The 26,333-nt window shown below is 42.5% G+C and overlaps 3 protein-coding genes across 3 annotated transcripts; 1 reads left to right on the top strand and 2 right to left on the bottom strand.

Annotated features, from left to right (window-relative positions):
* Positions 1 to 962: 962 nt before the first annotated feature.
* Positions 963 to 3,388, bottom strand: rpl28 (ribosomal protein L28). Its single transcript, XM_083890465.1, has 5 exons — positions 3,349 to 3,388; positions 2,805 to 2,892; positions 1,853 to 1,976; positions 1,215 to 1,333; positions 963 to 1,101 (listed from the first exon to the last, which is right to left on the bottom strand). Exons 2-5 carry the CDS (start codon positions 2,883 to 2,885, stop codon positions 1,012 to 1,014), a joined length of 414 nt encoding a protein of 137 aa, XP_083746591.1. The 5' UTR covers positions 2,886 to 2,892; positions 3,349 to 3,388; the 3' UTR covers positions 963 to 1,011.
* Positions 3,389 to 3,660: 272 nt separating this feature from the next.
* Positions 3,661 to 7,012, top strand: LOC310934919 (uncharacterized protein). The gene is made up of 6 exons (XM_083898721.1): positions 3,661 to 4,020; positions 4,107 to 4,221; positions 5,287 to 5,399; positions 5,523 to 5,622; positions 5,740 to 5,858; positions 5,961 to 7,012. Exons 1-6 carry the CDS (start codon positions 3,930 to 3,932, stop codon positions 6,068 to 6,070), a joined length of 648 nt encoding a protein of 215 aa, XP_083754847.1. The 5' UTR covers positions 3,661 to 3,929; the 3' UTR covers positions 6,071 to 7,012.
* Positions 7,013 to 7,540: 528 nt separating this feature from the next.
* On the bottom strand, positions 7,541 to 26,191 carry sec16a (SEC16 homolog A, endoplasmic reticulum export factor). Its single transcript, XM_083887725.1, has 30 exons — positions 26,155 to 26,191; positions 21,214 to 24,575; positions 20,923 to 21,092; positions 20,704 to 20,792; positions 20,422 to 20,533; positions 19,950 to 20,148; positions 19,191 to 19,374; positions 18,944 to 19,086; positions 18,629 to 18,690; positions 18,140 to 18,278; positions 17,620 to 17,862; positions 17,430 to 17,527; positions 17,252 to 17,333; positions 17,031 to 17,148; positions 16,820 to 16,931; positions 16,609 to 16,714; positions 16,331 to 16,471; positions 16,116 to 16,229; positions 15,691 to 15,889; positions 14,944 to 15,566; positions 14,813 to 14,857; positions 14,370 to 14,531; positions 14,198 to 14,275; positions 14,025 to 14,081; positions 13,788 to 13,908; positions 13,318 to 13,455; positions 13,133 to 13,215; positions 12,862 to 12,933; positions 9,115 to 9,183; positions 7,541 to 8,978 (listed from the first exon to the last, which is right to left on the bottom strand). The coding sequence occupies exons 2-30, from the start codon at positions 24,499 to 24,501 to the stop codon at positions 8,904 to 8,906; spliced, it is 7,122 nt and encodes a 2,373-aa protein (XP_083743851.1). The 5' UTR covers positions 24,502 to 24,575; positions 26,155 to 26,191; the 3' UTR covers positions 7,541 to 8,903.
* Positions 26,192 to 26,333: the final 142 nt, after the last annotated feature.

A 26,333-nucleotide genomic window follows, 5' to 3' on the forward strand; every position in this document is an offset into this window, starting at 1 on the left:
CCAACCTTCAGGACCAGCAGAGCGAATGGGACCAAGAAAACCACTGGCCAAACTCGCCTCATAATGACCGCAGCACACAACACAGCCTCCGTGTCATCTTCACTTACGACACGCTGTCCTTCTCTGAAGGGTATCTCGATCCCATGTGAAAACGATGTGGCACTGCCGAATTGATCGGTGCAGGATGTTTTATCGGCTTAAACTCCAGGGAGGGTGACAGCGGTTTGTTCCTTTCCAGAGCTGTGAATGGAAAGCTGCCATAAAATCCATGAAATGTTTCCACGTCAGCGAGCACAGTGACCACAACAGCTTCCACATCATCTATTGCACATGACAACTACAATTGTATACAATCCTAAGAACAAGGTGTTCGTCTTGACCTGCTTTATCCATGAATGTCCTCTAATTATGAACCAAACTGTCCTCTGGTATGACATTTATCACTGCTAGTTTTATGCAGTTGAATGTGCTACCACAGGTGTGGAGGGTGAGCTCAGTTTCTCTGAATATTTCTGTGCATGATTGCATCCCTATTTAGTAAAAACAGATTAAATTGTTTAATCTTTTAAAATGCATGCCACAACTGATGTCCAGCTTGCCTGGACCAAGGTGGAACGCATATTCAGAAGTGCGGTGACAACAATTTCCATAAAAGGGGACAACTACATCAACCGTTTAACATTGGTGCATAATTAAACCACCTTCAAAATCACTTCGCTATTTTGCTGGAATCTTTAAGATTAGGTATATCACAAGCAGAAACTACCTTTGGTGTTAAATCACTGGCCAACTTAATGGCAAACATTGAAACTGACTTGTATTCAATGCAGAGGCAAGTCAGTAAGCAATATTTACACAATACCTAGTTTTAATCCACAGTATTCTTACCTTCTGCATTTATAGCTATTGGGACAAAAATGTACGGCATTTCATACAACAAATCAAGACCCAGGACAATGTAGTGGTTTTTTCTCAACAAAAAACATTTATTGATTTATCATGTGTATCAGTTTATGCTGTCTTTGCAGCCCTGGTACGCTTCTTCTTGACCACAACGGGCTTCTGGCTTTTTAGAATGGCGCTGGCACGACGCAGGGCAGCCTGTGGAGAAGAATTCACACTCAGTTTGGGTTTTTGAAATACAAATTCAAACAATAATTTAAACCCGTGTTGGCTAAATGTAAAAGTTTGTCATTAGACTTTAGAAAGCTCACCATGCGCAGGTCCCTCCTGTAGTTGTTCTTGCGAATGATGTGCCTCAGGCTGTTGAGAGTGGCACGGGAGTTCTTGTTGATGGTGATCTTCTCATAAGAACCAGCAGGCTTGTGCTGGCCTGTGTAGAAAAACAACAGTCATTCCACTGGAAATAATGATCTAAAAATAACCTCAGTCTACGGTTATTGAGATCACCTCATACATATTTTAAATGCAAGAGCAGCACTCATCTGAGTCAAGATGGCACAGAGCACATATCTTGTCCCAACAGCTCAGATCATGGTAGAACATTCACTGATATTCATCTATTGGACAGACAACTACATTCCTGCTTGTGAACTAAAAATGTCCGTTTCCTTTACTTGTACTGTGAATCACTTGGAGGTAAGGCAGTGCATCTCAAGAAAATAAGATTCTAAAAAGAGTCACTCAATGACTTAAATGGCTGATAAATCTAACATATCACTCAAATTAACTACTTAAATATGATCAGTATTTTTTCCAGTTTGTTTTTTAAATGTGTAAATTCTCACAACTTTTTTCACATCAGGTCATTAGTGAGGGAAATTCCCTTTATTATCACATTTGTACTAAAGTAGAAACCAAGACCATGTACAATTTTGCTGCCTCTACTTACCTCTACGCTTTTTCAGCACGACGACAACACCTTTGCCATCTGCAGCTGGCTGCACACCAACAGTCTTCTTGTGCACCAAACCATTGAAGCGGAAAGAGTTCCTGGACTTCAGGTTGTTGGGCTCCTGTCTCACAAATGCATAAAAACTGATCAATCCTTCTGAACATGCGTCATCGTCACAATTAGCAATAAATGACATGTTTTTGATTTATCCCTCAACAAAAGTACATGCTAAAAGTTGTGTTTCCACCAAGCACGAAAGTTCAGTTAACCATAATAAAAAGTTGAACACTGAATTCTGGTCTGTCTTGCATTTTCACAGTGAGGGGTATGGACTGGAATGGTGATGGCTGCTTTAGCTACATAAAGAGCATGCCATTGTACCAGGGTGACGGAGTATACTCTGACAATAACACACAAGATCATGACTGAACACTGCTATGTGCTGACATTACTTGACTAGTCAGTGGACTGCACTTGCTCAGTACATTTACATAACATTAGAAAACAAAATGACTGTGTTGCTCCAAACTGTAATTGTACCAACACACTGTTAACTTGATGGTGAGTTGAGCTATTAATGCATGTATGCCTTCATTTGGATCACAGTTGGCCTCAGTTTGGCCTGGGTGCTTTGTATAGTATTAGTGCTTAGTATATGAACTTGAAATGTCCCAGTACAAACAAAATAAAACGGGACATTTCACTCCCATGCAGGACTGAGGTGGACACTTAAAATTAATTAACAAAATAATTGATAAACCCCTGACGCTTCTACATTCATACAAGGACAGTGGTTAGGTTCAACAGTTTAAAAAAGTAATATCAACTTATTTTTAATAGAAATTAATCGCAGATTGGTCAACACAGAGTTTAACCATCTTGTTTAGGAGAAACTCGTAGCCTGATTTGCGTGGTTGTAGTTGCAGTCACAGTCAAGTATGTCACTCACAGTGCTGTAGGTCTGTCCGTTCCTCTTGAGGAGGAAGCTGGAGCAGTTCCTGATGACCATCCACTGCAGATGGGCCGACATGATGAACCTGAACAAAACAGGACCATGCGTTAGTGAAACTTTCCATGACAGCTTACAGACGTTGACTGACCATGTTCGCGGTAGCTAGCATCTAGCGTGTTCACTTCGTAACTATTTTAATAACCCCTAACGAGGGGAGGTATTATTACTAGTATTATTGTTATACAGAAAACAACGCATTTGGTCCATTTTCAATTAAATATAGAAAGCCTTCAGTGGTTCACTGCAGTCCGGCTTACTAACATTAGCTCCACAGCTAAGCACAACGAGGCCTAGCCGGGGCGACGTGTTCGCAACAGTTTTCTGTTCATTTCTGCGCTTCATATAGACATTTACTTCATTCATTTTATCTATTATACAAAACAAAGCAAGATATTTAATTTTATGAAGAAAGAGAGAGGCAGAAAGACAAGTAAAATGCATTTAAAAGATCGGCTAATTGCAGCAACAGTGACCACGTTACCTTTTAGCAGAAGGAAAGGACCGGAGAGACCGGAAGCCGATTTACAGAACCCCTTTGTGAGATCGCTGCGCATCTACCAAGCCACATTATATATCATATTTGAACTATAATGCAGAATTGCACACATTTTAAACACGCACATCAACTACATACTGTTCTAAAATCAGTTATTTAAAGTTATATTCTGATATACGATTCTGTTTAGTGCCATTCTGTGAAGTACTAGTTTATTTCCAACCTCAGCGGAGGAACACTGTCCTCCTCACGCTCTGCAAAGGTCTGACGTCGTCACTGTGCGACTGATGTTTACAGAAATCCAGCAGACAGCAAATATCTGATGTTTTAATCCCGACCTCAGCAGACTAGGAATAGATTTTATCACGAGCGCATGGGCACACATGTAAAGAACAAACCAGATGATCCTTTTATTAAATATCTGCCGTTTTAGGCGTCGATATTGTGGACGAATGATGGTGTGATTGGAGGATGTGAACGCCACTAAGTTTTGATAGGTGAAACTCACCTGGGAATAAATATTATTTTAAATCTACATGTCAGGTTGAAAGCAGTGTCCTAATGTGATGGAGGAAGAAGAAGATCTGGAGAGACTGGGTGAACAGCTGTACACTCGAATTTACCCCAAACACAAAGATAATGCTGGGAAACTCACAGGTGAGCTGATGATAGTAAACCAACAGCAGGTGCCACTGAACATAGCATTGGGATGTAAAGCTGTCATGTCTGCATGTGTGTTTCAGGGATGTTGCTGGAGCTGCCGAGTCATGTGCTGAGTCAGATGCTGCAGGATGAAGCCCTGCTGTGTGCAGCAGTGGAGAAAGCATGCAGAGCCCTGCAGCTGACACAGGAGCCAAGGTGATGTCCTTCATCCTGAACAGGCTGGTCTTTATTAGAGCAGGGGTCTCTAAGTCAACTGACCTGGGGGCCAATGTGATCTATTGTGGTCAAGACGGGGCCGGTCTAGAGAACTAGAAGTGGGAAAAAAAACAACTGTTCACAATATCACACATACTTTACAATACTATTTATGATGCAATTATTTATTTCAAATTACATAAATAATAGTGTGGACAATTAAAATTTGTACCAGGAGCCGTTTCGGCCACTGCCATTCGTGGCTCGGGCCCTAACAACCGTATTTATATATGTAATTGAATGTTGTATATGATACATTTAATAATGGGATAATTATGACCAAATGTCTTATTATTACTGTTATAAAAACATTGCTAGCAAATTTATATTATATTCTAACACCTCGCTGGCAGCTGTACCTCAGCTACACACTGTGTTTAAAAGACGGTGAAGTCGTGGGCCATGTTCTCATTATAACATGATATTAAGTGGGGGTAATCGATTGGGGAGCCGCATGTGGCCCCCGGGCCGCCAGTTTGAGACCCCTGTATTAGAGAGTGTGTGGGTCCTTACAAGTCCTTATTATTCACAGCAGAGCAGCGAAGTAGTCTTTTACTCTAAGTCTTTTTCAAATAATCTGACCTTTGGACCCAGATTTATCCAAAGTGCACAGAAGTGGAAAATCCGCTTTGGCACTGACACAAGACTTGATAAAAGACCACAATAAAGGACTTTTTGTGCCTCAGGTCTGTGGTCTGATGGTAGTGAGGATTAGTGGAAACCTGGCGGATTCGGTTTGACCATAAGTTTTTATTTTCATATGTGACATGCTTTGTTTCTAAATGGCTTTAAGGGCCAGGTATTGAACTTTACAGAGAAATGTTTTGTCATTCTATGTCAAATTTTGACACCCAAGGAGTTAATATTGTCAGTGAGCCAGAAGACATGCAGTTTAAGTCGAAATGTAATAGTTCATTCAGGTGGATGGTGCAGACATGTTCTCTTGAGTGGCCTGCGGTGGAATTGATCAACCTTTCACGGTGGTTTATTCTCTGTCCTTCACAGTCGAGTGACAAGCAAGGATGACGACGATGCGTCTGCGTCCTCTGACTCTCTTGGGGAGCAGCTGTTTGACATGGTGGACGTCTACAACACTGGCCACTCGCAGAAAATCACAGGTTAGAAACCTCAGCATGCACCTGAAATGGCACTTTTTAAGTGCAGATTAACGAAGGAGCCACTGTTAAATACTTTACAGTAGTATAAGGTATACACTATTTGTATTTCTTTTACTACCACAGGAATGTTGCTGGAGCAGCACAAAGATGCAGTTTTAAGGCTTCTTTCTGATCCTAAACTGCTGGAGGAGCAGGTGAACGTGGCTCTGGAGACACTGAAGGAGTATGTCACTAATCATGTTTGCATGCATAAATTAATTTAATTTTCTTACATTTTTACCCCAGTCACAAATCCATAATGAATTACTGATCATTACATTTTTTCGCTACTTCCCTTCAGGCAGAATGAGGAGGCAGACGTCAGTGACTTGTTCGATGCTGACGACGCAGAGAAACTGGGAGAGAGGCTCTTCTCACTGGTAGAGGAGATGGATCCTCTTCATGCAAATGACATTACAGGTGAGCAGGTTTGGGAAATATTTTAAGGTTTAAGGTGAACTGTGTCTACACACAGGTGTCGATATTAACAACACTTTGTTTATATTGTGTCTTTATGTGTAGGAATGTTACTGGAGATGGAAGCATCTGTTCTTCAAGAGCTGCTCAGTAACCCTGGAATGCTGAAGGTCGCCGTTCAGAAAGCACAGGCAGCTCTAGACACTGGACAATGACCTTTAAACACGTGGAATAACATTAATGACTTGATTAAACTGATAATGTAATGGTAAGACACACCTTACCGTAGCTGACACCTGACTCCAGGCACTCATCCAGCTATCACCGTTTTATGCCGATCATGAAGTGTGTTGCCAGTAAACAGTCTGCCTACTTTTAAATATGGGGATTTATCTTTCACGGACAAAAGGACTGAACAAAAGTGCCAGTGTCAAACAGTCTCGCTCCGGAAGCCAAACACCCATTGCACAACATAACTCACTGTACGAGTATGATGATGTTGCCAACAGTCATGTTAAGACTAAACTGCATCTTCTTGGATTTTTGGAACAAAGCAATAATTGTCGCCAACAGAAAAAATCTAATAATAATCAAAGGAATGTTCACATTTCCCTCGCTGCAGCTCAGATTATGTGGCTTTGTGGATTGAGATGTTGATCTGTTAGAATACTACTTTGGTTCCAGCTGAATATTCTCTACAAACGACAAATTGTGATGCCGTTTTGTGCAGATTGTGTTCCTCAGAGGATAAACGCAACTAACTTTTACAACCCTTTAAGTTTCCAGTCTTCTGCCATCCATCATCTACTGCTTTATCCTCCACCGGAGGGTCGCGGATGGTGCTGTGTCTGTCCCAGCCAGGCTTTTAGCCAGCAGGGGCGGTGAGCAGAAAAATTGCAATGCCTTGACTTTAGTGATGTCAGTATAGTCCCAGCCATAACGACAAAATTAGATTTAAAAAAAAATAATACAATTCCAGAGGGCAAGAGGGGGACACCCTCTAAAAAAATCCTAGCTAAAAGCCTGATCCCAGCTGACGTATAGAGCGATAGGCCGGGTGCACCCTGGACAGTTTGGTCTTCTCCCGTAATGAAGTTGCAATTTTCCGTTGTCTTTTATGTTTTATGTACCACCAAATGCCAAAACTAATGACATTTCCCAGAGGTTTGGCTTTTCTTTTTGTTCATTGTCAAATAACTTGCATATACAACTAGGATGGTGAATGTGCATGAACAATATGGGAAATAATAATAATAAAAAAAGACAAATTCTAGTGAATATGCATTTTTAGTTTTCATTCAAACCAACATTCAGAGCTTTAGAGCAGAGTTTCTCACTCCTGGTCCTAGGGAGCCACTGTCCTGCATGTTTTCGTCCTGATGTAAAACCATTTCTTAAGATCATTCACATCTTAAATTATACATTAAATTTGAAGTTTAAATTGACCTAAACTAAATGGAAATATCATGCTGCCTCCACCATGTTAGACCACAGTATCTCATCAAATACATAACACCCAACCTTGAAATACACTGACATTATTGTAGCAGACTCTTCAATGGTAGCACAGATTCACCGTTCTCTGTCTCTCCTAGAAAAAATTACTTTATTTCTTCTGATCAAATTCCAACATGAAATTTATTGAGTCATTTTACTTTAGAAATCAAAAATATCAAAATCCACACATCTTTTTCATGGTGCTACAAAGCGCAAGAAACCCCCTCCCCAAGATTTATTACGGTTTTGTTTTTGCCTTTTTCTAATTAAGGGTTTCTCAAGACTTTTACAAGAGGAACTCCAACATTTTAGAAGACGGTGGCTTCTCTGACACAGGGGGGGACATTTTAAAATCTCAAATGTCTACAAGAAAAACATCAAACCACTGAATGTCAGGAAATTAAAATGACCAAATCTTTTGAGTGCAATTAGCTCTCGAATCACGATTTAGATAAAGATTTATTGTCTGCAGAAGCGGCCAATACAAACGATTAGAATATGATTCCTTGTCGCCTCTGATCAATCACAAAAGCATTTTGTCAAAGCTATTCAGGAAAAAATTAGATCTCTCTCAGTCACTCACACACACATGCACACCGGTTTGTCTTCAGCTCATAAATACTATCAATCTGATATACAAATATTTGGATAGATTTATTTAGAATGCAGTTTTTATCCAGATCCCTCACAAGTGAGGACCACCCCTCTGATATTGTCAAATTCATAGAGAGGAGACATCGGACTCCCTGACATAGCAGTAAAGTAAAGAGTTGCTGTTGCGCAGGAGGACGTGTAAATAAATATCTCAAAACGAGCAGCGTCCTAACACCACAGACTTCATCCAACTCTCAGACTTTGAGCCAGTTCTGACATCTTTCGCTGACCGGAGAGCGAATGAGGGAAAAAAAGAAAAGAAAAAAAAAAGAAAACGACACAGCAGACAATGCACTATTAACACAATTCATTCTCACACAAAATTGCTATCTCCAGTAAACAGGGGGGACACTGAAGAGCTGTGAATGCACACTAAGTCCCAGATAACAACATGAAATTAAAAAGGTGCCACTTTCTCTCTACCCATCACACAAATTAAACAAACGTGGACATTTGGACACACAGACAAACCTAAAACAGGATTTGGGATCATTATTCTGTTAACAGTGTAAAGTAGAGGCTGGACAGATAAGAGGATAAACATATTCAATGTACATTAAATTATGCCTACATAGACAACGAGTTTGTTTAAATACATCCATGATGCCCCTTTACGTGCCATTAAACCCATTATACAACTTTTTTTGATTTCTATTGAATCAGGATTAAGCCCTTCGAGGAGACGCCATGACGCAGTTACTGAATTAAAAAGACGACAGAGTGGTTAATCTGTTTTTCGACGAGATGGATACACTTGATGCTCTTCATGGGTGCAGGCAAAAATAAAAAGGTCCATAAGACAGAGAGCAGGACGTCCATGTGCTTCATTTAATTCCAGGCAGGGAATCATCACTCTATCCAACAAGTCTGTTCACGCCATCTCTCTGCAGAGAAATGTTACTTCAACACTGGGTACTGGCGCTGACCACTCAAACGACCAGAGCGGAGTCCACCTCCCAGTGGTGCACTTGGCTGGGAAAGAGAGAAAAAACAACAAAAGGAAGTAAGATTATGGCGTGAACAGGAAGACAAATAAAATAAGACGGTCGTTTACAGCGCCAGGGGACACTGGTTCATACTGATGTTTGTATCCTCATCAGATCCTTACCTGTGCAAACTGTGCAGGGTTATAAAAGGTGACGCCTCCCGCGGGTGCAGCTGCCTGGGCAGGATGACTCTACAACGTCACACAGAGAGAGAGAGAGTGTTACCACAGTGAGCGTAGAATTACTCTCTAATGGTGCACAGATAATATCAGGAGGACTTGAATTCACAGAGGCAGCATTACAAAGCACGGTTAAACACATTTTAGTCACCATGCAAGTCTAATGATGGGTTAATGAAGCAATGGGATCGCATGACAACTATCAACTATCAAGGGAGTCGTCCCGCAACAGTCTCCAGCATGATTCACTCTCTCATCCGTGACTCATAGTCTCTGAGCGACTGTCTGAGTACTAGGGTGAACAGAACAAAATTCCAAAATGTCTTAGGATACATTCTCTGGTGACAATGAATGTCTAAAGTATTACCAAAAACAGTGGGCCATAATTATATGTACAACATTTCGTGATAATCCAATAACCTACTGACATTCTAGCCTGAAGGACAGTGAACGTTTCAGTTGCCATCCTAAGTGCAGAGCCACATCAGCTCTAATCATGTAAAAGAGGCATTTACCATCTGTCTGGTGTTGACCAACAGATGGAGAGTGAAGTTAATAATGCTGGAGACAGCAGGCAGGTGAACACGGAGAAGACGGACATACTGCGTCAGTGGGGTGGCGAAGCCTCAGCTGTAAACAGTGAAGCGTGTTGCTAGTAATGCAAATGTGCAGGGTGGGTGTGTGAACAGGCAGGGGGGGCGGGGGGTGAGAGTGAACCATTTGAGGCCCAGCTAGAGGTACCTGGTTTAAATGCTGACTCACTTCGCGTGATAAAGAACTCATTGAGCTAGAGCGTGAGAGCTAAAGACATCAGGAGGGAAATAAACAGTAGACAGACAAACAAGTAAACAAACCACAAGCCGATCATATTAATTATCGCCCGTGAATTAGAACTTATGTTTCCACAACCCACTCATTCACAAAATCAGTATTAGAAAAATCAGGATTCACGAGACATGGACCTGAATTAGATTAACACAGGGCTCCAGATCAAAATGTAAATAATCAATCATTTCAATACCTTCTGATGTTTTCCATCTGAACTGGATTACTGACAAATACTTTGGCAATTGATATTTTACTATTTGAAATAACAGTGTTTCACAGTTTTACCTGTAAGTAAAAACTGTATAGCTTTTGCAATCACTGATATTAACGCTGTGCACTGCAACACTTGGAGAATACAATGTGATTCGATTAAAAAAGGTCTATATCAGAGGTCTGATAATCAATTTCAGATGGCCCTCCAATTTGTGGTCATTTCCTTTGATTTACGGACTAATTATGCATCACAAATTCATGTATTTATAATTTATTGATCCATATCAAAAATTTTATTTTGAAATTCTATGAAATATCATAATGGAAAACCATTTTGACAATGTAATGTTATTGTGGAATGTATTGTATTATTGTGATGTTAAGCTTATTTTGCCCACTCAGACTGATCAGTTGTGTTTTTTTTCACTTCACCGGCCCCTCCTGACCAGACACGACCCCCTAGTCTATATGATAAAAAAAAGATCTGGAAACCGAAGCTTGCTCATGTTGCTTGATGTCTCACTGTGGTAAAAACGCCTCTCTGTGACCTCAAAAGCCCTACCTTAGATGCCAATCAGAATTGGCTGGTGAAAGTATGCAAAGGCAGTGCCAGCTACAATAAATACTCATCTTCAAAGGCATATTCAGGCCTCATCTTCAAAGGCTATCTCACATCAAAGTTAGCTCGAGCTGCAAATAACGATTATTCTAATCCATCCATCCATTATCTACCGCTTTATCCTCCACCAGAGGGTCGCGGGGGGTGCTGTGCCCATCTCAGCTGACATTGGGCGATAGGATTAACGGAGCATTTGTTTGGTTCAGAAAATGTTGGAATATGTTGATCAGAACTAAATTGTCAAAATTACTGACAATTCATTTAATAATTAATTGAGTAGTTGCAGCCCTAGAGTTAGCAAGTTTGTCACAGATGTTACCTGACTTCCTTCCTCCCTAGCTACTGACTGACTTTGAGATGCTGCTTTTCTGGCCACACTACAGAATTACTTCCCTCACCTGACCAGGTCATGGATATTTCCTCTCAGCTTCACTTTGCAACCTGCAACCACGTGACAATGCCAAAACCTTCATGCTAATTCTCCAGCTAGCTTAATAGCACGCCAGTTAAGTGGCTTCCTCTCCTTACCAGGTTCAACACTTTCCCTCTTCTCTCCATGGCGTGGTTTTTCCTCTCAATGCCTCACCGTGGATGCCTGAGAAAAGCTCTGTACTAGCTTGGCGCTACCTCCCTGGTTAGCTACGAACTGCCTGCATCCTGGTCACACCAGACCAGAAATGGTGTACCCCTCCATCTGAAGAATCTCCATATGTTTCAAAGTCTGGACAAGACCCCTAAGACTGAGCCAGCCACAGGATCCTCCTAAGACAGGGTTTCTCACTCCTGGTCCTGGAGAGCCACTGTCCTGCATGTTTAAGGCGTTTCTCTGCTCCAACACACCTTATTCAAATAAATGGCTCATTATCAGGCTTCAGCAGAGCTTACTGACGAGCTGACAATATGAATCAGGTGTGTTTGAGCAGAGAAACACCTAAAACATGCAGGACAGTGGCTCCCCAGGATCAGGAGTGAGAAACCCTGTCCTGAGAGGATCCTCGAGCTGGACCAATATGATGAGGAGGATGGATTCTTCCTCTCTCAGGAAGGTAAATAGCACGTGAAGATTAAGGCTAAGGCCTGACAGCCTTTGTTGGTGGCAGTGATGCAGTTGGCTGTTGTCAATTTGCCACATCTTCCTGTCCTCTATAATGTCAGTTTCTTCTTTTGTATGTGTGGTGTTAAACTGCTCAGACTATATTGTTATATAATATATGCAATTTAAATATAATTATAACTTTATCATAACTACAATTGCTGTTTCAGTTTCATGATGTATCTGATAACTTCAATAAAATGTTTCACTTGTTATTTAATTGCAGATGTTGAGTTCGTGCAAATTCTTCTATCTGCTAATAATGATGTTATAAATGCCTTAAAGGCTGAATCTTACTACACACAATGACAATAGGACAAGTTAAACTGTTTCATTCACCTCAGCCAACACTACTCTCTCTCTCCACAAAAATTCATGACAACTTTAAAAAGTTTTACAAAAAACCCTGACAAACCCTGCATATACGACTTTAAATAAATATTTAATAACAAAAAAATAACATTTTCTTGCACCTCCAAACTCAAACTTCTTTAACTAACACTGTCATTACTCTCCAACGTCGTGTGCATTGTCTTCCATTTGGTGGACTAGAACCTGGCACGGTGCTACTTCTTTAGAGAAGCGGTGTAAAGCCATAAATTTGTATTCACAATGTCAAACCCACAGAGTTCAATGCTTGATAGTGTTGTCCATGTAGAGCTGGGAACTGAAGGATCAATGGGTTGGGGTGTGGGCCAAATCAAGCCCTGCATGCTGCTATTTAGGGACCCCTGTTTTAGGTAGTCTGCAGTCTGCATCTTGTTAATTTTGTTCACTGATAAATATTTTTCGCAAAATGCGACTCATTATTCGCAATCTGGAGCCCTGCAGAGAATGGAACAGACATTTAAGGTGCCGAGCATTATGTTTCAGTGGCAGCATGATGAGGTGCTATCGTAGCTAGAGAAGCATCAGCCAGGGACATTTTTTGTCTTACCTCCCCGGATTGTGAGCCGTCAGGCACAGAAGAACCCTCTGGGGCAGGTGGTAATAATGTTGGATTGAACATCTGATTGTAGTACAATAGGAAGAAAATCTGGATGAGTAAAATGGCTTTGTGCTTCATTTTGACTAGCTTACCACTATTGCCTGAAAGGAAAGCAATACAAGTCTCTCAAAGTGATGACACAAACGTGCCACAAGTGGTACCGTTCAGGGTTAAAAGCAGCAATGTGAATCTGTTTTCAACATTAGATCACTGGGTATACCTGTGGAGCAGCGCTGGTGTTTGGCGTATTCTGCTCCTGATGTCCTCCTTCAATACCCTCCAGAGGCTGCTGATCATCAGGAGCTACATTATGAACAGAAAAAAAACATATTTAATCAATTCATTTGGAGGCCATTTGCTTTTGATTTCTTTATTTCATCTACTCAATTCACACTTGACACACACCTGAACTAGGCACAAATAGGTTAGTGGGCATGTGCATTGGTGCCAGAGGAGCAAAGATGTCTGCCGGAGCAGGCGCCATTCCACCAGGTTTAGATGTTCTGCTCGGGTTCAGAACATCCACATATTTGCTCTTAGTGCCTGAAAAGAGGGACAATAAAACGTTTAATACAGTACATTATGCAGTCTCTTTGATTTCCACTAATTCGTGGAGGTTTTGTAGCATATGTATGTATAATTCACTTCTGATTTTTTTGGCGGGCTGCTTTTGCCTTCACTATTCACTACTCTGAAAAACACAGAGCAAGTCGTGTGGAGCTGATAGGCTTATCATTTGACAATGTTTTGAATGTATGAACATTTGTTTACATTTAAAAGTCATGCACTGAAGTTCTAAACTTCCAAAGGTATAATGCAAGGGCATGTCTTGTATTCGCTGAACTAAATGCCACAGTGAATCACCATCATCTCACCTGCCTTCCTGGAAAACATGTTGACAGGGGGACCACCGCCTGGGGGTCCAGCTGCCCCTCCAGGAGTGGGCATTGGAGCCATCATGGGGAAGCCAATAGGAGGAGGTGGAGGGGGCTTACTCTAAGAGATTTAAAGGAAGCCACACATCAAACATTGATGGTATCTAAAGCTCCCAGTTTCAGTTGCTTAGGTAAAACAATTTAACAAAATAACTTTTAAAAAAAAGCACAACAGACCTCCTCTTCAGGCTCATTCAAGTTTACCCATCGATTCTTCTGTTCATCCCACACAATCTGACAATGACAACATGTGCTCTCGTCAACACGTGAGTATATACAGTACAGAGACAAAACCTGTGCATGAAAAAGAAACTAAAATATGACTTTGAACTATACCAAAAGTAACTTACAGTTTTATTTTTGTCATCTGGCAAGTGAGCCTCACGCTTGCCCTTCCCAATTAACCAATTCAGCCAGCCATGACCTCCCTGAGTATAAAAGAAATACAAAATTCCATTTAGGGATTAGTGAACTCCATGGAAGCAGTAATACATCATTGTAAGGTTATATGTGAGAATTGACCTTCTTTGGAGAGTCTTTCTTCAGTCCTTTGCCTTCTTTTTGGGGCTGTTCAGGAATTGAAGGTGGAGGTGGAGAGACCTGATGGACAGATGAGTTGCTGCGCTCTCTTCCTATAGAGTGAGTGGACGACTCAGAGGTTGTGCGTGAGCGCCGTCCTGGACCCTGAAAAGTTAATAACAAGAGTTTTATTTTTTTTATTTTTTTAATATAAGGCATTTCCTCACAGGATAATAAAAACTCCTTCCTTCATTTCATATTTGATATATACTGTAACTTATAATAAAATACATTTGGATTGTTTGGACAGGTCTGCATGTAGTACTCAAATGGTGTGCTTGCTAAGCTAATATTTAACAAATCAGTTATTCAAATGCATAAAAAAAATAAAATAAGTATAATTAACTGTACATTAATGCATTAAATGTTTTTAAAGAAAGACGCACCATATGCATTGAAGATTGTGAAGTAGTTCTTGATCTGACAGGACCCTGCAATGTAAAACAATTTGATGAGCAGTGTGTCTCAGATTTGTGCAACGTGACAACAACAATTACAACTTAACAGAGAAACTGACCATGTGAGCCATGTGGTCATAGAAGTCCATCTGAGGTGTGAAGGAGTTTCTGTGTGGGGAAGCTGGAACTGGCTGAGCCGTCTGCATCTCTGGAGGGGGCTGGTGTGGTTGATGTGGTTGATGTGGTTGATGTGGTTGATGTGGTTGATGTGGTTGATGTGGTTGATGTGGCTGATGTGGCTGATGTGGCTGATGTGGCTGCTCTACAGGTGGCATATGTCCAGGAGAGGGAGGCATGTGCTGAGGCATGTGCTGAGGCATGTGCTGAGGCATGTGCTGAGGCATGTGCTGAGGCATGTGCTGAGGCATGTGCTGAGGCATCTGGGGTGATGGGGGATTCATCTGCACAGGTGAATGCGGCACTGGAGCAGGCATGTGCGGTGATATTTGGCCCACTTGAGGAGGTGGGAGACATGGCTGCTGATGGGCTCCTGGATACATTTCTGGCTGCTCGGGCTGAGGTTGAAAGGGAGGAGCAGAAAAACCAGAATCCTGTGGAGAGTAGCCCGAGATGGAGATCTGACCTGATGGTCCACTGGGAGGAACTGGGAAGAACTGGGGGGCATCACCAGTGGGTAGAGGGTGATGATGGGCCATTCCCTCTTGAAGGATGGAGGTGGGTGCTGAAAAAAACAGAGGTGGTGAGATCTGATGTATTTTGAATTGGCTCACAGTCAGGAGAGGTTAAAAGTATACAACGAGAGCACCATTTCCAACACACAAATTTGTTTACGCATGTACACCAACCTGGGGGTATTAGCTGTACAGACTGTGGTGGAGGCCCGGGCAGTAAAGAGCTCATTAGTGGGTTATCAGGCATGTGGCCATCCACCTCCTGTGGCAGGTTGTACAGTTCAGGTGGACTGGCTTCATCCAACTCGGAGGGGCTGCTGCACTCGAACTGAGTAGGTGTTGTTCTGTCAGCACTGTAAGTAATTACCCCCGTCTAAATAAAAAGATAAAAAGAGTCAAAAAAAAAAAAATAGTTCTCTGGAAATGTTCTGTGTATACCCTACCCAGGCATTGCAAACTCTATATACTACAATGCTATTTTTCCAAGACGGCAATTTATCAGTTAAGCAGTCGACCCATGTATCATGTCTCTTGCTGATAGTTGAAAAGTAAAATATTCAAACATTTGAGGCAAATTTTGTATGAGTCTTCTTCCTCACCCTGATCTGTCCATCCAACTGTCTTAGGTGAATCAACCATTCAGGTTCATTGAACAGCTCCTGCTCGGGCTTCTCCCTCAGTTGAGGATCAAAAAACCGCAGCTTTTCAGACATCTGGCGACAGACGTACAATGAAGCATAAAATTATAAATTTTTGTCAAAAGCTGTAATGACAAAATAGTGGATGTGGACAACAACAATAGTGAGAGCCTTACCTGTATAACTTGGCTAATTAAGACAGGTGAGTAGTAGGAGGGCTGCATGAGAAGCGTCTTAGCTATAATTTCACAGTAGTGGAAGGCCTGAGCGCTTAGGCCTGCTTCAGCCAAGCGGCATGCATAGATCAACTTGAACACCTAAGAAGGGACCATAAAGAGTAGAGTACAGTGTGTTTACATCTGCACAATCTGATTTGGCACAGTAAGTACAATTAGATATAAGATTCACAATTCAGTAGGAAAATAAATGTTTTAATCAGACCAGTAAAACCTACCTGGAAATTTGGTAGTGAGCAAGGCTGGGAGCCGAGAGATTGAGCGTACTCATAAGCCTCAGTCCTCTGAATAGCTTCATTGGTGGCAAATAGGTAAAAGGGCAAACTAAAGGAAAGAATCAAGGAGAAAGTTAGGTGTGACATATTTTGAGCAAACTATGAAGTGGTCTAAATACAACCACTTAATGAATGTGCATCTTATGCTTCAAACCTGTGATTGGAGCCAATAAGAACCATCTTAGTGCTCTTCTTTGTGAATACTCCAAGACCAACTTGGGCCATCAGGTAGCAGAAGTGTGCCGCGTCAATCAGCCCCTTAGAAGCTGTAACAAAAACAAAATGAGTGCAGACAGATTGTTTACATTATTGTTTTGTGAAGACTGAGTTTGTACAGTTAAATGTGTTGAGTAAAGAAAACCTACCCAGTGTATCACCCATGGTGGTGATTGTGCGAACGTCTAGGTCTAGGGTGTGTGAAAGGTTCGACAGCACCATGGCCAGGTGGGGGCGCCAGTCACCCCACTTTTCTTCACCACAGCACTACATGAATACAAGAGCAAGATCATGTTTTGTTTTGTTTTAAATCAGACCAATCTTAAAAAAGAATGGAGGGTTGAATAGAGAAGGCCAAAGCAGTACTTACAGTTGCTGATGCCGGCATCCTCCCAGACATCAGTTGGTACACAGTCTGGAGAGGGTCATTGATGGGCAAACTGTTGGCAAACCTAAACGACAAAGTCAAACCAATTAAATTATAAAACTATTCATAGGTTTACAAACAAAGCACATAGCCATAAACATTTCTATCACTGGCACTTTACCTTGTCATCACACGTGCATGTGTCCTGTTGTCCATCTTACTGGCCAACAGCAAGGCATGGCCCCAGAGACCTCCTTTCATTGCTGCCTCAAGTGCATCCTGCAAAGTAAAGATGAAGTGGAGCACATGGTAAGAGGACACAAGATAAACATTTAAAGCAAATGACACAAGACAGTAAAAGCATTCCTTACCTTCTTGCGGCCAAACAGAAGCAGCTCCCTGAAGCGCTCCGTTTCCTTCCCCATGTTCTCTGGCACAGTCATGAATGTGTCAGACAGGAGGGAGAGTGGTCCGGCTCCCGGCTCTTCCTCAGCTCGTGCCAGTGGTTCGTTGTTGAAATCAATCAGGTTGGCTTCATTTGGACTCTTGCCCGGTAGCCATACAGAGCGATGCTCTTTAAGCAGGAGGTCAGAGATGTCCGTGCCTACTACAGTCTAAAGAAACAAGTTAAGAGTACAATGATGAAAAAGTTGTTTAAATGCAAAAATGCAGATCTCAAGTCTTTAAAATAATGTCTGCACTAGGGCATTAACAGGTATTAGCCTATGTTAAATTTGAGACTACATGTTGATTCTTTTTTTCATTTTTCATATTGACTGTTAATATTTTTATTAAAGAGAACTTTAATTAAAAATTAAAAAATTACTAATTGTAGTACAGCTGTGTTTCTCCACTGTGTCAATGTGATACCCCATTACTACAATCACTTACCCCATTCTGCCTACACAGCAACACTATGAAGTCCCAAAGCAGACGTGCAGAGTCCCTGTCCAAGAGGTTATTGTCACGAGAACATTCCAAGGCTTTGTTCTGGGAGAACTTTATTACATCCACCTTATGGGTATCTTCCCTGGTGGACAGAAAGCAAGATGCAAGATTGGTTAGAGGAGACAAATCAAACGAATCAATATGAAAGTTGAAAATCAATTTAGTGTTTAGGTTTGGACTCTGTGATATCCTATCCATGTGCCAATCATGTGCTGTCTTATACTCCCTGAATCACTGTTTTACAATTTGAGCCCAATGCATCCTGTATACAATGTATTATTGCAAAGGCACACAGCTACACAGCTGGACAAGTGCCTTGCTGGTTTTCGAGATTTTTGGTATTTTGAAATATAGAACTATTTGATGAGCAGTTTGTCTCATATAGAATATAAGCTGTATGTAATTGAGATGTAAAAGGCTGAGTACACTTACTTCAGAAGAGGTCCAGGAAAGGCTCGTAGTTCTGTCTGATCTTGGGTATCCTGCAGCATAGTCTGCAAACACAAACATGGTGTGAAAATCAATTTTAAAAAGCCTTAATTGTGCACCTGCTGAACTATCTGAGATTAATTTGTACAAATTCCCCCCAGGAATAGTGTTTGTCCTGGTAGGTTCATGACAGTACAGAACTCAGCTTTGGTCATTTTCTTTACAAAAATAACTTCAAAATCAACATTTAATCAGAGGTATGTAGCTTAATTTTGGGGAACCAGTTCAGTTATGGATGAAAAAAATTATATTAACTACCTCCATGTTGTAGATATCAACAAGAGCTGGCTGTCCATCTGAAGGAAGATTGGGCAGAACTTGGACCAGTTGACCACCAGGTCCAAAGCGGGCACAACGATGGGGTATGGTAAACTTTTCTGGTGTTGTGGGTCGAGGGGGTGCTATATATAAAAAAAAAGGAAGCATAACACTTAAGTTTTGACCTATCTCTGATAAGGGTCCTAATACTCAAAAGGGCAATAAAAGATAGCAATCTTCATCTTACGCTGCTCAGGGGTGACCCAGGTGCTGTCTGTGGTGTACTCAGAGGGATGGAGGTACTGGTTATAATTCTGGGAAGCATCCGCTGGGTTTGGATATTGTCCACAGGAGTAGTCCACAGCCAGAGTGGAGGATGTGGTATCATAGACAGCTGACACCAAGTCAGGCTGGCTCATGTATACTTGGCTCTACAGGAAAAGATGAAATAGAGACAACGATCAACTAGGGAGACACATGATAAAAAACAAAGCCACAAACTGTGAGGTGAATTCATGTTCAACCAACAACTATTAGATAATAAACTTTAAAGCTCAAAGCAACTTTGCAGCATTATCATCACATAAGGTATCATTTATATAAACACAACAAAAAAACAGTGCATGCATTATCAGCCACCTCATTTCCCTAAAGATGAAGAATGTGTCTGCAATCAAATGCCAACCAAAAACTGCCAAGGAACTATTATTAGTGATACATCTGAGAAGCATGTAGAATCACAAGACAGCTGAATATCATAGTTCATGGTAGAGAGTAGATGCTACTGGGTGTCAGGGGATTGAAGAATATCTCTAGAGGAAAAAACATGAGTCTGAGCTGCTGTTGTTGTTGTTGTGAGCTGAAATTAACAACCTTAATTTCAGCTCGGTTGTTAATTTCCGAGCTGAAATGCATCTACACAATGAAAGTTAGATGCATTATATATACACCGTGTATATCAAATAGGAAAAAGCAATACATGATGCATAGAAGGAAAATTGTTTACCTGTTGTGACCGTGAGCTAAAACTGCTTCTTCTGCTGTGGTGGCTGTGAGTGCTTTGCACACTATGTGCTGACTGCTCACTATGGACACTGCGTCGGTCAAAGTCATCGGCAGACATGTCTCTGCGTCGCTGGTAATCGTCATCAAAACTGGGATCATAACCTGGATAGTATCGCCATTGGTCATCATAGTAATCTTTCCTGTGAGGGGAGTGCAAGATCAGAGAGCGTCACAACGACCAGATGCCACAAAGCCCTCAGTCCACGTAAAACCATACACATGACAAACAGTGGAGGCAAGTCATATGATTTGAAATCCACCATCTTGTACTAAAATAAGAAGACATATAAATTGTAGCACATACAGTACATGACATGAATAACTACACATATACACAGCAATCAAATCCATATATGATGCTTACAAATGTACATTAATGCAATAAACTCAAATAAGTGGTTTTCTCTACATACCTGGCAGGATACATTTGTTGATTATAGTAGTTGTCTCTGCCATCATAATTTGCCCAGTATGCCTGATCATAGTATCCTCTGTATCGAGGGTCATACTGTCCATAATTGTATCCTTCCCAGAAAGTGAGAGAGACATTCATATTAAACAATATCCATATGCATACACACAATCAGTGAATACATTTGAATCAATTCTTATACAACCACTTGAATGAGCATTGGGGAAAATATCATGCGGATTCATACTAGTAAGTAAACAGCTTTCCATTGTATGGCTCATACCTCTGTAATCATAGTTCTTGGAGTGATCTGCATAATATTCATTATAGGCACTTTGGTTTGCTCTGTGGTAGTCTTCAGCATAGCCTTGTCTATCAAAGAAAGTAAACAAAGGAGATGACATTCATAGGTAAATAAAGAGAAATATCAAAACATACTTGAGAAAGTTGCCTTTGCAAAGAATCAAATGCACCACTACATTCAATGTACACTTTTACTGACCTGGATGAGGGCCTGTCAGAATACTGACTCGTCCTGGAGCTGGGTCGCTCAGGCTGAGGCTGAGGCTGAGGCTGAGGCTCTCTGTACTGGTAATTTGGATCACGATAAGCTGCGGTCTGCCCATCATACCTGCCATACCAAGGATCTGCTCGGTTCCTGTATACACCATCCTGAGAGATACAGACACCAACATAATATATATTTTTTCTTTTAAGATTTTGTGCCAACTCTTGCAACATCTTACATTTTAGAAATCAGTTCTCAAGCTAGCATTTAAAAATAAGGACTTACTTGATAATACTGCTGTGCTCTCGGATCTCCAGGAGGATGTTGGTACTGGCCAGGGGGGTATGGTGCTCTGTTTTCTGGGTATTCTCCATAATGACCATAGTAGCCACCATACATCTGTCCTGGCAGTGGTTGAGGGGGGGCAGAACCTTGCTGGCTACCTAAAGAGGACTGTGGTCGTGATGGATCTGTGGGAGCCGTCTGTGGAGCATCTTGAGGTGCCTCACGGCGAGGCCCTGGAAGATATGCAGCAGCAGGAGCACCTCCTTCCCCTGCAGCAGGCACATGTGTTGGAGCTGGATGCTGACCATGTGAAGGCTGTGCTTCACTCACGGGAACATGAGGACCATCACCGTGTCCCTGCTGTAAATTCGGAGGTTCTGATGTCTTAAGAGTTTCTGTTGGTGATGGCTGTGTGTTTGAAGCTGCTTGGGGGGGTGCCAGTGGTACTTGTGGGGTAGATGAAGTGCCTGGGGTCTGGATAGGGGCATTCACTTCCATTCTTACCCCTTGCTGAGCATCTTTGGTAACCTGTAGGTAAAATCCGTTACTAGACTGTGGAGACTCGTGTAGAGAGGAAGGATGGCCAGAAGCTTGGTTTTGTGACTGGTGCATAGAAAAATCAAGCAGTTCATAATTTGATTTCTGATTGTGATTATGATTAGAGACAGTAGCAGAAACGAGAGAAGCTGGCTGAGGCTGTGACCGAGCTGTGATTTCTGCAGTTGTCACTTCTGTGTTGTCCCGTGTCAGATTGAGAGGACCCTGGTTAGAGGCTGAAGAATTGAAGTTTATTGGTCCAGGTGCAAAAAGAGGGTTTGGATTAGAGGCTATTGGTGGTGATTGGGAGGAGCTGGTGCCCTGTCCCTGTGTGAGTGATTTCACAGGTGGGGTAGTAAGGCTATGATGACTGGCTGCTTTAGAAGGGGTACTGGGGGAAATCACACAATAATTTGACACAGGCGGGGCAATCAACACAGATTGTTGAAGCGAATCAGGCACCAGGAGAGATGCATATCCCATGTTGCCTTGAGAGTCAGCCGACTCTATGTCACTCACCTGTGGAGGGTTCTCTAGGTTCTCTGAATGTTGCTGTAAAGCTGGCTGGACTCTCTGGGTGGGATGGAGGTCCAGGGGACCATCCTCCGGAGGTTGGATAACATCATCACTGGGCTCTCGTAAAGGGGCAAGAACTGTTGGGAGAGCAGGGGCTAAGAGGATATTGGGACCCAAGCTAGTGGGATCGCTCTGAGCCCACAGAGTAGTGGCAGGGCTCTCGCAAGGCCGACTTGCGCCATAAGCACGTGATGAAGGTCGAGAGTGGGAAAAAACCACTGGGTGTATTGGGTGAGGTACACTAGCTCCAGACATAGGGAGTGACAGGGGGTGTCCTGAGCCAAAAACATTTTCCATATTGTCTGGTGGCTGCTCCAGGTTGCCAGGCGTGGAATCTGCACCCCCTTCTGCTACAATTTTAGCCATATCAACTTCAGCAGGACGTACCCCAACCCCATGTGAGCGTACAGGTTCAAAAGAGCTGTTAGCACTTGCCTGAAAGATACCAGTTGGTTTGGGGGGGCTAGGTGTGGGATGCCACATCTGTTCCAAAGAACTCTGTCTTGCACCCAGATCTCCAGCTGGAGAAGTGTCAATCTGCTCAAAGTAACCTCCAGTGGCAGCAGATAGGTTAGCATCATCCATGAGACGAGGGCTTTCCTGCTGAATAAACGTACCTACTACACCCTGGTGCCGGCGAGCCCCAGTTCCACTTCCATGGCTCATATTGCTATAGTTGGATGACACACTGGCTGATCTCATTGGTCTTGGAACAGAATCCGGCGCCTCCAAGTTAGGCCCAGTTTCAAATTGGTCTACTTCAGGTACTGCAGTAGCAGCAGGACTACCATGGATTTCACTAGGCAATACTTCCTGATTTGGGGCACACTCTAGATTCTCCACATGATCATACTGAGAATCAGGGGGTTTCTGGGTATTTAACTGTGCTGCGTGAATGCCATCATTCATGTATGGTACATGAGGATGTTCTGGAAAAGGCGCTCCTTGATATTCCAAAGGGGCATCTGTGTGGACACTGTGGGTTTGTGGGTTGTGATGCTGATAGGAATCAGGAATACCATTCACATTTCCCTTGTTTCTGTCTTCAGCGAGCGTCTCCTCATTTTCCACATCATTGTCTTTGAAGAACATCGAGAGTGTACCAGACTCCTCAGAGTATGATACTGGGGGAAGGGCAGAACTGGGCCCAGGCCCATAATTGGACGCATGTTGTGACCCGCCAGAGTCAAGTTTAAGCTGAGATTGGCCCGGGCCAGTCCCTATTTGGTGGTAGCCTGAGTCATGTGTAGGTTGGTTGTGCCGAAAGTCATGGGTGGCAGAGCTCTGAGTAAAATAGCTTTGAGTTTGACAGTGTGATATATGCTGCTGGGGCACATTTGAGTCAGACCACTGAGTATGAGGGACATTTGCAGGGTTCTGAAGAGGAAGAGGCCTGTGCATCTGTGGATCCCCAGGTTGTGTTGGAGGGGTTGGTGTGCTGTGATGGGGCGATGGGGCATGGGGTGGGTACAGCTGGGACTGTGGAGGAACATTAAAAGGTTGTGGTGGAGGGTCACTGGTAGGCTGGAAGTAATTCTGAACTGATGGAGGGCGACTTCCATGATCAGGGGCAAACTGAGAAGAAGAGGTGGTGGGGGGGACTGCTTGGAAGGGCCCAGGATGAAGAGCTGGCTGTCCTTGAAAGTCTTGATTAAAGTGCATCTGTCTGGGTGCTGAGGACACAGGTAATGGCTGTGTGGCCGAAGATGGTGTCTGTTCTCTTGTATTAGAAAAATAGCCTTGTTCGGTGTTGCCAGATGCATATCCAGCAGAACTAGGAACTGGGAGAACGGGAGACATTGTACTGTGAGGGTTGAATAGGGTCACCCCTGGAACTAAGGATGGTGAGGATCCAGAAGCAACAGCTGGGATGTTCTCAAATGACTGTGGTTGAGGAGGCAGCCCTCCACTAGCTTGAGAATACATGTTGTTTGGTGAAGCCTGCATTGGTGGAGGGTTGCTGCTGGGTAACGTTGGGAAACCACCTGCAGCCATTGGAGGAGGACCTCTAACAAACGCAAAAGGGTCAGTCATGGGCTGGGCAGCAGGTGGCATTGTGGCAGTAGCTGCTGCTGCTGCTGTATGCTTGTAAGGCCTTGTCCTGCGGAACATATTGGACCCAGAGGGAGGTGGGCCAGTGGCTCCTGGAGGTCCAGTCCTTGGAGGGGGCTGCATGGCTGCAGTGCAGACAAGTCTGAGGATCAGGTCACTCTGGTAGATGTCTCTGCAGAGACTGAAGTCAAGCGAGGCTGGGTAAAGGAGAGGAACAAGGGAGTGGTAAACAAAAAGCTCGTTGATGGACTTTGCCACACCCTTATTTGTACAATAACCTAAGATCCTGTTTAAATTAAATGTACAACGTGGTAATTTTTTCATTACAACCAAGAAGATTTTCTTCATAATAAATGTATTAATGACTATACTGGGCAGAACAATTGTAATGAAAAGCCAACTTTGATTAAGTGGCATTCTGTGACATGTGGTTTGACTTATCCAAGTCAAACAATTGGAGGAGAATGCTATACCGTAAAATTACAGAAATGTTTCTACAATTTAACAGTGAAAAACCATTACAATATGTTGCGTCTGTGACAATTCTCAGTTGTCTAGATTTATTTTTACTAAACCAAAAATGATCTTCCTAAATTAATAACAGACTGATGATAAAAGCAACACATTTTATTTAAAGAGTGAGCAAAATCAGAAAATCACAAAAGTAGATGGGTGACAGCTCTTACTTTTGAATACGGTGGCAACTAGAAACATCATTCAAAATCTAATCTGATTAAGACGAGGGGAAACCATTTCAGTGTTTGTAATAATTCATGCCCTGAACGTGTCCAGCTCTTGTTTTTAATGGTAACGTTGACCACCAGCGATATCAGCGTTATGAAGGAAGAAAACCACAAGAATAAAACGTATGAAGCTAAGAGCTGACACGCAGCCCTGACTGAGAATGACGCTGTCAGACACTGACGATCTGTCAGAGGGACGTCAGTGTTTGACAGGTAAGAGAGGGAGTAACAGGCAGGACTAGGTGACAGATAGTCTTGGCCAGACGGGCTCTTTCAACGTGAGAACCTTTCCACAGACGTGAGCTAACATTAGCGCAGTCGGTGTCCTAACTAACCGACCATCATCGTGAAGAAGAACATACAATGTTAGCATACAACATACGCCGTTTGTTTCTTATTGTCTTCTTGTTCAATTGCTTTTGACGCCAGTTTGGATTCACTTCTTTTAAACCATCTTCCTTCCTGTTCACTCCATTAAAATCACAAGCTCTGCTGCAGTTACAACTGTTAAAGCATCAAAGGAATCTCAAGACTCTACTTCCGAGATTTCCCTGACACTTGGTGAAATTGAAGCGATTGACAAATCGGTTAGTTTTGCGCGAATTAAACTTAGCATATGTAGCATGTTAAAAACACATACGAGGACAGCGGTCTGCTCCGAAGCTAACGGTGAAAAGCTACACCGCTCTGCGTGCCAAGTCGCAAGGTTTTTCCCCGAAGCCCAAAACTTCCACAGACTGTCCGACAACCAATGACTGAACGCTATCACACACACTATACGCAGACGTCGACACGCCGTGCGGTTACAGGTAACTCACCACTCGTCGAGGGTCATTTAACAGGTTTACTGTCTTGGACGTCTAGTATTAGCACCGCTAGCTAACTAGCCTATGCTAACTACAGGGGCAATAGTTTGAGGTAGGCCGCAGACAAACACATAAAACACAGACACAATGTAACACGTTGTCAGCGACGGTACGTATGCACTCTTACCCGGTGTGGTAAATGTGTAAAGATATAAACAAGTTCTTACAAATATGCAGGTAAGTGAGTCCAACACACCGCCACCATCTTCACTGAACACATCCTACTAGGCTACGTGTACATGCAGCGTCACAGGCCAAACAACGATTGTGTCATGACAGGGCGGGGCTTGTTAAAAAAGGTTTATTCCGTGTGTTTATCCTCATCAATTTGTGTGCACCTAGTATT

This window comes from Microchirus variegatus (assembly GCF_963457635.1).
Source record: "Microchirus variegatus genome assembly, chromosome: 1".
Taxonomy (NCBI): domain Eukaryota; kingdom Metazoa; phylum Chordata; class Actinopteri; order Pleuronectiformes; family Soleidae; genus Microchirus; species Microchirus variegatus.

Coding starts and splice junctions, on each gene's coding strand:
- rpl28 (XM_083890465.1), bottom strand. CDS start 2,885: ATGTCGGCCCATCTGCAGTGGATGGTCATCAGGAACTGCTCCAGCTTC. Junction 1,334..1,852: donor CGTGCTGAAAAAGCGTAGAG/GTAAGTAGAGGC, acceptor TTTTCTACACAG/GCCAGCACAAGCCTGCTGGT. Junction 1,102..1,214: donor ACAGGAGGGACCTGCGCATG/GTGAGCTTTCTA, acceptor TCTTCTCCACAG/GCTGCCCTGCGTCGTGCCAG.
- LOC310934919 (XM_083898721.1), top strand. CDS start 3,930: ATGGAGGAAGAAGAAGATCTGGAGAGACTGGGTGAACAGCTGTACACT. Junction 4,021..4,106: donor TAATGCTGGGAAACTCACAG/GTGAGCTGATGA, acceptor TGTGTGTTTCAG/GGATGTTGCTGGAGCTGCCG. Junction 5,623..5,739: donor GCTCTGGAGACACTGAAGGA/GTATGTCACTAA, acceptor ACTTCCCTTCAG/GCAGAATGAGGAGGCAGACG.
- sec16a (XM_083887725.1), bottom strand. CDS start 24,501: ATGCAGCCCCCTCCAAGGACTGGACCTCCAGGAGCCACTGGCCCACCT. Junction 20,149..20,421: donor CAACAAATGTATCCTGCCAG/GTATGTAGAGAA, acceptor CTCCCCTCACAG/GAAAGATTACTATGATGACC. Junction 8,979..9,114: donor ACCCTGCACAGTTTGCACAG/GTAAGGATCTGA, acceptor TCTCTTTCCCAG/CCAAGTGCACCACTGGGAGG.